This window comes from Leptonychotes weddellii, chromosome 16, assembly GCF_054177405.1.
Source record: "Leptonychotes weddellii isolate Sample4059 chromosome 16, ASM5417740v2, whole genome shotgun sequence".
Classification (NCBI taxonomy): Eukaryota; Metazoa; Chordata; class Mammalia; order Carnivora; family Phocidae; genus Leptonychotes; species Leptonychotes weddellii.
In genome coordinates, this window is record NC_138384.1 from 49,073,679 (window position 1) to 49,086,931 (window position 13,253).

Below are 13,253 nucleotides of genomic sequence, written 5' to 3' on the forward strand. Positions count from 1 at the left end.
CCTCCTCTGGATCCAGGGCCCGCCTCGCTGCGCCCGGGGCCTCCGGCAGGTGGACAGGGAAGGGGGGCGCGGCTCGTGGACGCACCTGCTCGGAGTGGGAAGGCCCGGGAGCCGTGAGAACCGAAGAGGGAAGTGTGGCCCGGACGGAAAGGGCAGAGCAAACAGCAGGGTTCCGACTCAGGAGCCGGCGCTGTCCGAGGAGGAGGGCCGCGGGCCGGGGGGGGGGGGCCGGGCGGGCCGGGCGGCGGCTACCCCAGCGGCCAGGCCGGGAAGGCGCCCCCGCCGCCGGGCCCCGCCGCCGCGCCCGCGCCGCCCGCAGCCCGTCCGTGGATGCGCTGGTGGCGCAGCACGTGCTCGCGGCGCCCGAAGCCCTTGCCGCACTGCCAGCAGGCGAACGGCCGCGCCCCCGAGTGCGTCTTGCGGTGGCGCACCAGGTGCTCGCGCCAGTAGAAGGTCTTGCCGCACTCGCAGCAGGCGTGCGGCTTCTCGCGCGCGGGCAGCGGGCGCAGGGCCGGCCCGGGGCCGCCGGGGTGCGTGCCGCGGTGGCGCCGCAGGTGCTCCTTGCGCCGGAAGGCCTTGCCGCACTCGGGGCAGGCGTGCGGCTTCTCGCCCGCGTGGCTCTGCCGGGGGCGCAGCAGGTGCGCGGGCTTCAGGGCCGCCTTGCCGCACTCGGGGCAGGAGGTGGTGCCCGGGGCCGCCGCCGCCAGGAAGGCGGGCAGGCCGGGCGCAGGCGGCGCCGCGGGGGCCGGGGGAGGGCTGCCCGGCTCCTGCTTGTAGGGGCGCGTGGCCTGGGCGTCCCCCGTCGCCAGCACCTCAGCCCCGGGGGCCGCATCTCCTGCCAGGCAAAGGCACAGGGTGAGGGCAGGGGGCTCTGCACACGGCGGCCGGGCGGTGCAGGGCGCAGGGGGCGGGAGCAAAGCTTAATGCCAGGAAACCATGGGGGCAGGGGGCGGGCTGACTGCAGGCTTCTTACGCATCCCCGTGTCCCCAGGACCCGGCACAGCGCTCGGTACACACTGCACGCAGTGCCTAATAAACGGATGCACGCATGGATGCATGGGTGTGAGGGAGGATGGGTGAATGGAGGATGAAGATGAGTGGCGTATCCATGAGCAGCTTGATGGAGGAAGGCGGGTCAGTAGGTAGGTGGATGGAGGAGGAGATGGGTACAGACGGAGGGGTGGAGGACCGAGGGATGGATGGCCTGGTGGTTAATAACAGATGGACGATGGGGCGCCTGGGTGGCTCAGTGAGTTAAGCATCTTCCTTCCTCTGGGGTCATGATCTCAGATCCTAGGACTGAACCCTGTGTCGGGCTACCTGCTCATTGGGGAATCTGCTTCTCCCTCTGCCCCTTCCCCTGCTCTCTAATAAATAAATAAAATCTTAAAAAATAAAATTCCTGGTTTAAAAAAAAATAAGACGGATGATGGATAGATGGGTAGGTGGACAGTAGGTGGATAGATGGGGATGGGGGGTGGATGGAGGAGAGGGGACAGTGGGGAGACAGATGTATGAATGAGCAGGGAGGCGGGCTGATGGGTGAACAGTAGGTGGGTTGACTGCACGATGTGTGAAGGGGGTGGGTGACGTCTGAGTGGGTTTTGGGTAGACAAATGATTGGGTGGGTAAGTCAGGTGGGCAAAGAACCTCACATTTCCTTTCTCCAGGTTTTTAAACTGCTCTATGGAGTTCCAGAGAGATAAGCTCCGGCTCATGATTCAATTTACAAAAACAATCCCAGTGCAACAAAAAAAGTGTGAACCCCCTGCCCCCACCCACACATTCCCTCCATGCCAGCCACCAGGTCCCAAGCCTTGGTGTCCTGGCCTCTCCTGGGTGCAGAGACACCTGCTATCAGGGGCAGAAGCCACCGTCCCCACCCTGGCTCCGGCCTCGACTTGCTGTGTGGCCTTAGGCAAGCTGCTTGAGCTCTCTGGACCTTGGGTTTCTACTCTGTTAGACACAGGCTTCCAGAGAGCTGAGTGTACCAGTGGGTCAACCAACGGTGGTGTTGGCTTGGTACACAGCAGTGTGTTTAAAAATGTAAAAAACATTTGAAAATCAGGCAGTTTCATAAAAATCCAAACTTTGTCTTTTCTTGAGAAAAAACTGTTGATGTACTGGGGCCACATTCCCACGTGGCAACACAGGCTGCAGGAGAGCTGGCAGGATGGTGCCTGGCACACACCAGCAGCTGGTATGCATGGCCGGGCGCCGGCTATCCTGTCTGACCTCGCTGTGCCCTCTGTGGGGGCACGTCTGATCCATCTCCAGCCCTGGGGCCTAGCTCAGGGCCAGGCACATGGCAGGGACACCAGGAATGTTCACTGAGCAAATGAAGGATGAGCAGAAGGGGGACCCCTCAGGGTGGGAGAGGAGCATCATGTGGGTGAGGGGGTGAGCTACTCACCTAAGGGCATCATCCCAACATCATCCTTTCCAACGGTCACCCCGGAGCCTTCTGTCACATCCTGAGGTGCCCTCACTGCTGGTCCCTGAAATGAGGGATCCCACACTCAGAAATGAGAAACCACAGCGATAGCCTCTAATTTTTCTCCCCGGCAACCCCCACTACGTTGAGGCAGTCATCAAGTCCTATCACGTGCTCCGGGGGAAGCCGGCTACCAGGCCTCCTGCTGGTCACCATGTGAGGGACTCGTCTGGGTAGCAGACCCTCCAGCCCCCAGTTGACCCCCTCATGAGACCCTGAGTCAGATATGCCCCAAATTTCTGACCCAGGGAAACTGTGTGAGACAACAAATGTTTGTTGTTGCAAGCCTCTAAGTTTGGGGTGATTCGTTCTGTAGCAACAGACAACTGATACACTTGCTTTAAATCCTATCTTAGCTTCGTAATTACTGCCCTCTGGATAAAGTGCAAACTCCTTGACAAAATACACAAGAAAAACACATAAGCTACCTTTAACTCAGGAAAAAAAATAAAGGAATGGAACTTTTCCCAGCTCAAACAGTAGACCACTTGAGAGCAGGATGGTGCCAGCCAGAACACCGAAGGTTACTGAAAATGTTTCAGACTATTTTAGGTGTCTTTATGCTATTGTCATTGTTTCTTAAGCCCTTGTCCCCAAGGAACAGATCAGAATCCTAGTGCCAATGAAGGAGAGCTGACTCCTGAGTTCCACACATCCAACCCCCTTCTCGTACTTTACTTCTATCAAATGCAACAGTTAGGATGGAAGTCAGTGATGCCTAAAATTCTATCAACTAGCAAGAAGACTCTGCAGGGAGCTTCCGGAGCCTTTCTCAAATGTGCATTGTTTGGAATTTGTGAATGCCCACGTTGTCTGGTGGTGGCAGGAGGAGTATTTTGCATGGTCACCTTTTTGCTCTAGCAGACTGTAAACTGATTCCTGACCACTCGTGCAGCTCAGGCTGTTATGGTGTTACGGGTGACGACCTGCTGCTTGCTTCTGCTGTGGCCCACGGGCCCCGGCCCCACCTCCTCCTCCAACCCCACCTCTGGCCAGGTCCTTTCCTGGAAGTCCATAGTAGAAAGTTAATGATGCCCTGCGCATGCCAGGTTCTCTCAAACCTCCAAGCTTCAGCATATTCTGTTCCCTCTGCCTAGAGCTCCTTCTCCCATCCTCTTTTCCCTGTCTACCTCCGACGTCCTTCAAGACTTGACTGAGTCCCCATCCCTGCCACCACACACAGGTTTATGACCCTGTGTGATTTAAGAACAGCCCCTATCCTGCTACCTATCACGCCGCACTACTCAACAGCTTTATTGAGGTTACAGTGGATGTACATTATAAATGCATGTATTTAAGGCATACGATCCAGTGAGTTTCAACATGTACACACTCTTGAAACTACCATCACAGCCGAGATGGCAAACATATCTAACAGCCCCTAAAAGTCTCCTTGGGCACGTTTGTGATCTCTCTGAATCCCCGAATTACGAATCAGCAAATGCTGATGCATTTCCCATCACTACAGAGCTGTTTTCATATTCTAGAAACTTCATGTAGAACCACAGAGTAAATAGGTATTCTTGTTTTGGGGGGGGGGGGGCGGTTCTCCCATGCAACATAATTATTTAGAGATTAAGGATACTGACCTACAGTTTTCTTTCTCGTAGTATCTTTGCTTTTGCCCACAGAAGGAGTTGGGAAGTGTACCTTCTTCAATGTTTGAAGCTTGTGTGGAGTTGATGTCACTTGTTCCTGAAACGTTCGGTAGACCTCCCTGACAGAGTCACCTTAACTGTCACACTGCATTTTTATGCCTGTGCTTGCCCATCTCCTCCTACAGACTGTGGGTTCCAGGAGGGCAGGGCCTGGCCTGCCTTCCTTCTGTGGTATCCCTGGTGCCAATCATTCTAATAACAGCTGTCATGAGACATCATTCACCTACTGCAGAATTCACCCACTGAAAATACAATTCCGTGGCTTTCAGCGTTTTCAGAGTTGTGCAACCATTCCCAGTTTTAGAGTATTCTCATCACCTGCAAACTAAATCTCAACCCCAGCAGCAGCTACTCCCCTTCCCTGCCCCAACCCCCGGGAACCCCAGGCTTCTGTGTCTGTGGGTGTGCCTGTTCTGGGTGTTGCATTAGTGGAATCTTGCAATCTACAGTCCCTTCGGACTGGCTCCTTCCCCCTTTCCACGCCATGCCTTTGATGGTCACTCTAGCAGACGTCAGTGCTTCAGTCCCTTGCGTGGCTGAATAATGTTCCCTTGTGAGGCTGGACCACATTCTGTGCATCTATTCCAGTGGGCACACGGGTTGTTTCCATTTTCTGCCTATTACGGAGACTGCTGGCCTGCTGCCGTTCACCTCACATCAGGGACAAGTTTCGTGTGCACGTACACCCAGCAGTGAAGTGCTGGCTCAGAGGGTAGCAGGTGTTTAACCCTCACAGGAACTGCCAGACGTCTCCCACTGCGACTGCCCCGCATCACATTCCCACCACCATGGAAGAGGACGGGGCTCCACTTCCTGGTGCCTCTTCCGACAGTCCTCAAGGGACGCCAAGCGAGTGAATGATGGATGGGGAAAAGGGTCAAGCCGTCTGCCTTTGCTCTGGTGAAGAAGGGGGTCAAGATAAGGGGGTACCGAGGTGTGGAGTCAGGGTTCGGCCTAAAGCCGACCAGGTCCCCAGGTGCCTCCAGCCACAGGCCTGCCTGTGGGACCCCGAGCAAGTTACCTCCCACCCTGGGGTCAGGGCAGAGGGGCTGAGGCGGCACTTGATCTCACCCCGAGTCCTGACCCAGACTGGCAGATGCCGAGGGCACAGCAGAGGGAACTCCCCAACTCCGCGGCCCTCGGTGGGGCTCCTGCGACCCACATGTGACATCTGCCCCCACTGCAGCAGGCCAGGAGCAGGACACGTGCCAGGCGCCCGCCACCGTGGGCCTCTGCGGCAGCTCCATCAGCCCACCCGCGAGCAGAGCCCAGGAAGCCACACCACCAGCAGGCTCTCCTAGCAATTCTAGGGCACACACATCCTCTGGATGGCCCGGGGCTCTCTGGTTTGGGGTCCCAGACATGGGATGCTAGACTGTGCAGAGACCAAGCCCCAGCCACAAGAAGATACCCAGGCAGAGTGGCCATGGGGATGAGGCTGGGGCCCTGGGTGAGGCACTGGGGGCTCGGTATCTGGCGTACAGCAGGGCTTAGAAGCAGGATCTAGAGCCAGGGCCTGTGGGTTCTATTCCTCCCACTGCCCCCTAACTAGCCCTGTGGCCTTGGGCAAGGTGCTTGACTTCTCTGGGACGCACACTGCCATCCGGGAGACAGAGTTTCAGTATGCAGTACTGACCCCTCAGGGCTGGGTGGAGACAGGCAGGCCAGGTTAACAACGGGATTTACGGGGGGCTCTTAGCCTCCAGAGGGGCCGGAGACTAGAGTCAGACTATAAAGCTGACCTCCAATAAGAAGCCTGGACACCGGGCTCGAGAGCCTCCCTCCTCAGCACGGTCAGCCCGACCTGGTGCTGTCCCCACGCGCCCCCAGGAGAGGCGTGCTCCTGGACCTGCCCCGGGTGCCTCTCCCCTCGTGGGCTGTGCTCTGCGTCCCTTCACTGAAACAAATCGGAACTGTGAGCACTCCAGCTCTCATCAAGTCCTGAATCCTTCTCAGGGCTGGTCCTGGGAACCCCGAACTTGCAGGTGGTATCAAAGCAAGGTGTCCTCGGAGGAACCCCCAGGTGCCGCACCCGGAGCGGCCTGGCCACCAGCACTGCCCGAACTTCCCACCCTGGAACTCGTTCGTGTATTTACTCCAGCTCTACCAGGTGAGGGGCGGGGAGTGAAGGCAGGAGGCCCGACCACGGCCCGCAGGCCACGGTGAGGAGGCGGGACGTCGCTCTCCCGAAGATTCAGAGTCTAGCCAGAGTCTAGCCGACCACTCAGCCTCATCAGCTGAGCAAGCCCTGCGGGCCACCCTGAGCCACGACCACGCTGCCACCTTCACCTCCCCGGGCTCGCTGCTGCCCTCGCCTTCCTGCACGCTGGCCCTGCCAGTGCCACTGGCTTTGGCCCTCACCTCTGCTGGCTGCCCCGTGCTCTCTTCCTGTGCTGCTGGCTGCCTCTGCCGCCCCAGGATTCCCTGAGCGCTGACCGCCCAGAGGCTCAGGCCGGCGGGCGTTTCCTGTTGTGCTGACTGCCGCCCGGGCTCTCCCAGCCTCCCAGCTCCTGACCGCCCACCCGCCTTCCTTCGGGCTTCCTGGGCTGGCAGACACCCGGCCCCCTGGCTATTGTGTGCCTGGGACCGGATGCAGGTGACTGACCGTGGCCAACTCGGTCCCCCCTCCGCCGTCTCCCCTAACCTGCAGAACAGACCAGGCTCTCCCTCCAGACCTGACAGGAGACTTCGGATGCCCGCCTGCATCCAACAGAGGAGGCCTGGGGGTTACTCACCGCTCCCTGGCAAGCCCCTTGTTGAGCACCTACTAGGTACCAGGCACTACTCAAAGCGCCAGGGACACAGCAGCGAACAAGACAGACAAAGCCCCTGTGCTCGAGGGCCTATGTTCTAGTCACTGCTAGACGAACCACAACAAGTAATGATTTCCACCAGGCCGACTCGGCCAGGTAGGGGTTTCTCTCGGCCCCCTCGAATCGGAGCAGCCAAGAAGAGCCCTTAGAACTGTGGAGGCTCACACGCTGCCCGTGGCAACGCCAAATGCCACAGCCACCTCGGGAAGCGGTTCAGCGGTTTCTTCTAAAATCAAACACGCCTGCCATGAAAGCCAGGCCTCACACTCCCGGCGATCCACTCTGGCTAAATGAAAACTCGTGTTCGCGCAGAAATGCACACCCAGGTCTTTAAAGCAGCTGCATTCAAAATCACCCAACACTTGGGTGCCTGGGTGGCTCAGATGGTTAAGCGTCTGCCTTCGGCTCAGGTCATGGTCCCGGGGTCCTGGGATCAAGTCCCGCTCCGGGCTCCCTGCTCCTTGGGAGCCTGCTTCTCCCTCTGCTTCTCTCTCTCTCTCATGAATAAGTAAAATCTTTAAAAAAAAAAAAAAATCACCCAACACCGGAGACCACTTCTGGGTCCTTCAACGGGGGAGGGACAGAGAAACTGGTGTGTCCACACCACGGGGCTCTACTTGGCGTGAAAAAGGAACCAACTACCAACACGCGCGACCACATGGGTCAATCTCAAAGGCATCGTGCTGAGCAAAAGACCCAGCCCCCAAAGCTCACACACTGTGAGTTCCTTTCTGTGCGTCCCCAGAAGATGGACCGCAGACTGGCAGCCCGCGGGGCTCCGGGGCGAGGGCGCCTGTGAGGGCGGCCAACGGGGCTCCGGGGCGAGGGCGCCTGTGAGGACGGCCCGCGGGGGTCCGGGGCGAGGGCGCCTGTGAGGACGGCCCGCGGGGCCCTGGGGCGAGGGTGCCTGTGAGGACGGCCTGCGGGGGTCTGGGGTGACGGCACAGGTCTGCGTCCTGACTATCGCTACAATTAACCACCATGTGTTGACAATGCAGAGAACTGTACACCCCCCCAAAAAGTTAAAAATACACTGAAGCCAAGTGCCTGGGTGGCTCAGGTCGTGATCTCAGGGTCCTGGGATCGAGCCCCTCGCTGGGCGCCCTGCTTAGCAGGGAGCCTGCTTCTCCCTCTGTCGCTCCCCCTGCTTGTGTTCCCTCTCTCTGTCAAGTAAGTAAATAAATAAAATCTTAAAAAATAAATACACTAAAGCCGTGGCCCTGGCACCTACTAACAGGAGACTCAGTTCCCGAGTGAGCGCCGCCGCTGCAGTGATCTCCAAAGCCCCCCCGTGTTCCGGGCAGCCGAGGTCTGGAGCCACGGCCTGACAGAAGCGCGCACGATGCATCAGGGAAGGCTCTGCCCCACACAGGCAAGGACCCAGACCTCAGAGACCCCCTCGTCCCGGAGGCGTTTGCCACACTCTAGCTCTCCAGGCCCCTCCGCCACAGTCTGAGTGCAAAGGCCTGACGCCCAGGCTACCATCACTCTTCACACCTTTGCTTTAAACGGCTGTCTGTCCCACCAGCAACGGGGAAGCGGCATCAGAGGGGCCGCGGACGGTTCGGTGCGATCCCGCAGAACAGCATCACCCCAGGGATGCTCCGGCCGGCTCCCAGCCCGAGGCTGCTCTCCTACCAGAGAGAGAGAGAACGACTCCCCGGCACCCAGGGAAGCCATCAGGGAATCACCAGGAACCACGATTCCACGAGAATCTGACGCCGTGCTCCCACACCTCTTCGAGTCCTCGGACACCCACCTGCCTCTGCACTAGGCACAACGGTCCCTGGCCCCAGGGCTCGTGGCTCTGGGCCCTCACGTGGCGGAAGGGCTGGGACTCTGCGGGTGTGACTGACGTGAGGGGCAGCCCAGCATCATCAGGAGGGTCGGGCTCAGGAGAGGACGTGAGCTTGGAAGCAGAGGTCAAGTGAGGCTCAGGGATGGATTCTTCCCCGGAGCCTCCAGGAGGGACACAGCCCTGCCCACACCCAGGTGTCAGCCAGACCCGAGTCGGACTCCTGGCCTCCAGAACTCCGAGTGAGCTCGTCTGGGTTGTCTTTCAAGCACAGGCTCTGCGGGGACATGTGACGGCGGCAGCGACAGGGAACATGGCCCAGAGAAGTGGCCGTGAGGGGAGGCCCCAGAGGGGTGAGGCTGGTCCCAGGAAGCGGGGGAGAGCCCATCAGAGGAGCCGGGCCTCAGCGACGAAGGGGCCGACAAGACCACGCTGCGTCCCCAGCACCTGACGGGCACCACGCGCACTCACAGTGGATACTCTCCCATCTTTCTGACTGCTCACCCCCACGCCCGCCAGGTTCCCGCCACCTCTCACCATGCGGCCACACGTGGCTGCTGAGCACCTGGAAAGGGGACACGTGCCACCTGCCAAGGTGGTAACAGGCTGGATACGCTGAGTTCAACAAATTAAAGCCGCATGTTCCTTCCACCCTTTCTAACGTGCTACAGGCAGGACTCACGTCCCATTTTCACTGGACAGCGCGGCTCTAAACTGCGGGTCAGCGGGCTTTTCCTACAACGGACCAAGAGTAAAGGTTTTCGGCTGACTGTGTCCGCACTGCCCCGCTCAGTCCTGTGGCAAAAGGGCCACAGGCACCGCGTGAATGGACCGGCCTGGCTGTGCCCCCGGGAGGTTCTGTCACACTCCACAAAACCGGTGGGGGCAGGGCCCATAGGCTCCTGGCGGGCGAGCCCCTGCCTTTAGTAAAGCATTTGGTCTCCCCGGGAGGTGACCTCTAAGGCCCTGGGGCATCCACCCGACACGAGCGACTGTGTGCGTGGGGGCTTGGGGCCACACTGGCCAGTCCAACAGTGCAGTTTATAATGGAGGCTTTCAGACACCCAAGATGCGCTCAGCCTCCAGGGGGGCTGGAGGGCGAGGCAGGTCATGCGTGCACAGCGGAGCCCAGCAGAAACTCTGGGCACCAAGGCTCAAGGAGCCAGCCCGGCCAGCGATACCGCATGCACCCTGTCACGCTCCGTGGCCAGGAGGACCGTCCACGTGCCCCCGTCAGAGGACAGCTAGAGGCTCCGTGCACGGGGCTGGGCTGGAGCCCTGCGCCTCCTCCCCCCGCGGACCGGATCCGCGTCCTTCTGCCGTGACAAACCCCAACTGTGAGCAAGACGGCTTTCGGATGGTTCTGAGTCCTTCTGAATCGTTCAACAGGAGGGCGTCTGGGGGACCACCCCTCTGCACCGCGCTCCCAGCCTGACGCACACACCCGCCCCACAGCCTCCCCACGCTCGATCGTGTCCTGGGACCAGCGGCCCTCGGGAGAGCAGAGGCCAGGCAGGGAGCGGGGAGGCCGGTCTCCAGCCAGGTGAGGCGGCAGCTGAGGGGCGTGGGTGCGAGCAGGGCCCCCCACCCCGCCGACCCTGCGCTCACCCAGAGCTCCTCCAGCAGGGCCACGGCGTCCTCCCCGCTCCGGGGCCGCCGGCTGCACACCCAGGCCTGGATGTCGGCGGGGAGGGCGCTCAGGAACTGCTCCAGCACCAGCAGCTCCAGCATCTGCTCCTTGGTGTGCAGCTCGGGCCGCAGCCACTGGCGACACAGGGCACGCAGCAGGCCCAGCGCCTCGCGGGGGCCCGGCGCGTCGCCCAGGTGGAAGTGCCGAAAGCGGTGCCAGGGCGAGTCCAGGGTCAGGCCCTCAGCCGACGGGCCTTCCTGCTTCACGGGCTGGGGAGACGGGACCTCCATGGGGGTCGTGAGCCCCGCAGGGACCGCAGCGCCTGTGGGGAGGGGAGTTCAGCACCGTCAGAGCCCAGCTCAGTGACTCGAGAAACCACTGCCCCTGGCCGGGTGCACCCACGCGTGCCCACGTCAGAGGTCAGGGCCGGGTGCCCTCTGTGCCTCCGTTTCCCCTGTAGGTCGAAGTGCTCCCCTACCTTGCACGGCCGACGGAGGAGTGCCTGGGAAGGAAGGCGCCTGTGGGCTGCTGTGCCCAGGGCCCTGCACACAACAGGTGCTGAAGGGAGGGAGATTCGGATCCCCGTCCTGGGACGGCCCAGGCTCAGACCCTGGCTCTGCCCTTCCCTGCGGGTGGCCGCGGGCCCTGCTGTTGCTCGGTCTCCTCCCTCAGCTTCGTGTGACGGGTAAACACACAGAGAGCTGGAACAGCGCGCGGCACCAGCAAGTGCTCAGAAAGCCCTGAGCTCTCGTCAGCGCCATCGTCATCGTAACTGCTCGCCCCGAAGACACGCACACCCCGCGACCCCAGCGTCCCCTGCAGCAGATGCTCACGATGCCTACTCCAAAGCCGCCCTGCAACCGCTTCCTCATTCACGGTCCCCCGAATCCACACGAAGCTCTAACCCCAGCACCACAGTATCTGGAGGTGGGCTTGGGGAGATGAGTGGGAGCACACAAATGTCCGCTGAGCTGCTACAAGCTTCAGTTAGGAGACGAGTAAGTCGTGGGGGGGCATCTAACGTACAGCGTGGCAACTGGGGCTCACGAGACCGTGCTGTCTGCTTGGAAGCTGCTAGGGGAGTGAGCTTACAAGCTCTCATCACAAGAAAAAACAAGGGTGACTATGCGAGTCAACAGACGTGGACCGAACTCGCCGTGTCACAATGTACCCACGTCAGATTGTCACGTGTATCTTAACAGAACACTGTACGTTGGTTACACCTCAATAAAACTGGGAGAAGAGACTCAGAGAAGCCATAAGGATGAGGTCGGAATCCGACAGGATCGGTGCCCTTAGAGCAACAGAAATCTCCTGGATGTGCTCTGCCACGTGAGAAGATAAGCAGGCTGCCCACTGCCGCCCAGACACGGATCTCCCTGCAGCTGACCGTGGACTCTGGCCCCAGAACTGAGAAATAAGCGTCTGTTGTTGAAGCCCCAGTCTGTGGTATTCCTGCGGCTGCCCGAGCTGCCCCATACACGGATGGGCCCCCAGTCACGTCCAGGGATCGGGAACCAGGACTTGGCCCCCATCCACTCTCCCCTTCCTCCTCTGTCTAATCCCCCCGCCCCCAAGGAAGCTGTGTGCCCTCCTCTTCCTCTTCCCCATTCCTGAAGGAGGGGACCCGGACGCGGCAGTGGTTCCACCAGGAGTGACGTGACCCCGGGAGACAGCTGGAAATGTCCGGAGACTCCTGACTGCTGGATGGGGGCAGGGGGACGGTGCTGCCGGCAACCAGCGGGGGGAGGCAGCTGGGAGTCCTACAGCCCACAGGCATTGGAGAGCTTCGCAGAAAAATAATGCCACATTTCCAATTTTTTGTTTTGGAAAACACGGTTATTTTCCATTTAAAAAATGTTATTTATGTCAATATGTGAAACGCTGATTACTTCTATTTCTAAATGCGTTAATAAATACTCTGAAATTTCTTTGGCCTTACATTTTAATATGATATATACCCATAGACACAACTACTATAAATAAAAATGCTTCGGGATCTCCAATAATTTTTACGAATATAAAGGAGTCCTGAGTTCAAAACACTTCAGAACCACTAGGACTGGGGTCAGCAAACAGCCACCTGTGGGCCAAATCTGGCCCGCAGCCTTTTTTTTTTTAAGATTTTATTTTTCGGTATTCTCCATACCCAATGTGGGGCTTGAACCTACAACCCCGAGATCAAGAGTCGCATGCTCTACCAAGTGAGCCAGCCGGTTGCCCTTTTTTTTTTTTTTAATTTTTAAAAGATTTTTTATTGATTTGAGAGGGAGAAAAAGAGAGGTAGCGAGAGAAAAAGCACGAGCAAGGGGGAAAGGGGTAAGCAGCCTCCCCACTGAGCAGGGAGCCCAACATGGGGCTCGATCCCGGGACCCTGGGATCACGACCTGAGCCAAAGGGAGACGCTTAACCGACTGAGCCACCCAGGTGCCCGCTTTTTCTTTTTAAATAAAGTTTTACTGGTACATGGCCATGCCTATTTACTCATGCACCATCCATGGCTGCTTTTGAGCTCAGAAGGCAGAGCTGAGTAGATTCAGCAGAGACTGAATAACCTGCAAAGCTGCCCACGTGGTTAGAGATATTTATATTTACTATCCGGCTCTTTCCAGAAAAAGTTTGCCAACCCCTGACCTAAAGGATGGTGGGAGACCAACACAGAAGGGATCCTGGATGACCCTGTGGGTCACGGCACTGAGCCCACCCAGAACACCGCTGCACTGTCAGAAAACAAGTTTTTCAGGGCGCCTGGGTGGCTCAGTTGTTAAGCGTCTGCCTTCGGCTCAGGTCATGGTCCCGGGGTCCTGGGATCGAGCCCCACATCGGGCTCCCTGCTCCACAGGAAGCCTGCTTCTCCCTCTCC

The 13,253-nt window shown here is 59.2% G+C and overlaps 1 protein-coding gene across 3 annotated transcripts; it reads right to left on the reverse strand.

Moving 5' to 3' along the window:
- Positions 1-2: 2 nt before the first annotated feature.
- On the reverse strand, positions 3-13,219 carry ZNF444 (zinc finger protein 444). Of its 3 annotated transcripts, none has more exons than XM_031017176.2 (3): positions 10,369-13,219; positions 2,414-2,498; positions 3-835 (listed from the first exon to the last, which is right to left on the reverse strand). In XM_031017176.2, the coding sequence occupies exons 1-3, from the start codon at positions 10,678-10,680 to the stop codon at positions 249-251; spliced, it is 984 nt and encodes a 327-aa protein (XP_030873036.2). In that variant the 5' UTR covers positions 10,681-13,219; the 3' UTR covers positions 3-248. The 3 variants fall into 3 exon arrangements, with proteins under 3 accessions (XP_030873036.2, XP_081663966.1, XP_081663965.1); XM_081807840.1 differs by lacking the exon at positions 10,369-13,219 and adding an exon at positions 8,463-10,299; XM_081807839.1 differs by lacking the exon at positions 10,369-13,219 and adding an exon at positions 6,514-7,783.
- Between the last annotated feature and the right edge of the window lie 34 nt (positions 13,220-13,253).